Source organism: Morus notabilis, unplaced genomic scaffold, assembly GCF_000414095.1.
Source record: "Morus notabilis unplaced genomic scaffold, ASM41409v2 C11318766, whole genome shotgun sequence".
NCBI lineage: Eukaryota > Viridiplantae > Streptophyta > Magnoliopsida > Rosales > Moraceae > Morus > Morus notabilis.
This window is the reverse complement of record NW_010385102.1, coordinates 1-808: the sequence shown is the minus strand read 5'-3', so window position 1 is coordinate 808 and position 808 is coordinate 1. Positions and strand designations below refer to the sequence as shown.

At 35.1% G+C, this 808-nt stretch overlaps 1 protein-coding gene across 1 annotated transcript; it reads right to left on the bottom strand.

Moving 5' to 3' along the window:
* Window positions 1-267: 267 nt before the first annotated feature.
* Window positions 268-800, bottom strand: LOC112094893 (DNA polymerase kappa-like). The gene is made up of 2 exons (XM_024176600.1): window positions 557-800; window positions 268-467 (listed from the first exon to the last, which is right to left on the bottom strand). Exons 1-2 carry the CDS (start codon window positions 667-669, stop codon window positions 347-349), a joined length of 234 nt encoding a protein of 77 aa, XP_024032368.1. The 5' UTR covers window positions 670-800; the 3' UTR covers window positions 268-346.
* Window positions 801-808: the final 8 nt, after the last annotated feature.

The window sequence follows — 808 nt, the reverse complement described above, 5'->3', positions numbered from 1 at the left end:
TTCCAAAAAAAAAAAAAAAAAAAAAAACGAACAAACAAATAATTTGCATCGTTTGGAAAAAAAAGAAAAGCGCCAATGCTTTCTTTTGCTACTATCGGAAAACACAACCAGAATTACCTAGTGATTAGAAATATTAAAATGAAAATGTCTATTTTAGAGACCTTATGTATAAAAATGTCCACATTCACATTATATTAATCGAGGGAGTTAGAACCTAAAAACATATTTCACACATTTACATTTTACATGCTCAAATAGAAACCGCTCTATTAACTGACGACTGAAAAATTGCTGACATACAGAACGATATACAGGACAAGAATAAATACAACTACAAGAAACAATTCTAAAAGTTTTGATTGCTCTTAACAAAGAATTGATCGATGGGTGTATGTTTTCCTTCCCTCTGAGACAACTTGCGCTTCTTTCTTTGGCTTTGGCTCGCAATTTGGTCATTCCTAACAACTCTGACAGGAATCAAATACATCATACCATCTTAAATGAACAAAAACATAAACTTAACGCGCAAACAAAATTCAATCTGAATATGAAATACCTCTGTCTCAGCGTCAAAGTTCCAAAGCAGGTGCGAGATTCCTCCTCGTGAAGCTTCTCAGCAAGATGAAAATCAGAGTGCTCTCGTCTTTCCTCAACAAAATCTGGCGGCATTTCTATCCCGCATATTGAACACTTGTAATCATTCACCCAATAAAATTGCTGTCTTTGATTGGATGAAGAGGAAACTGCCTCACCCTCCAGGTGGTTACTTTCGTTATTTACTCTATTCCGGATATTGCTCTCAACCTAC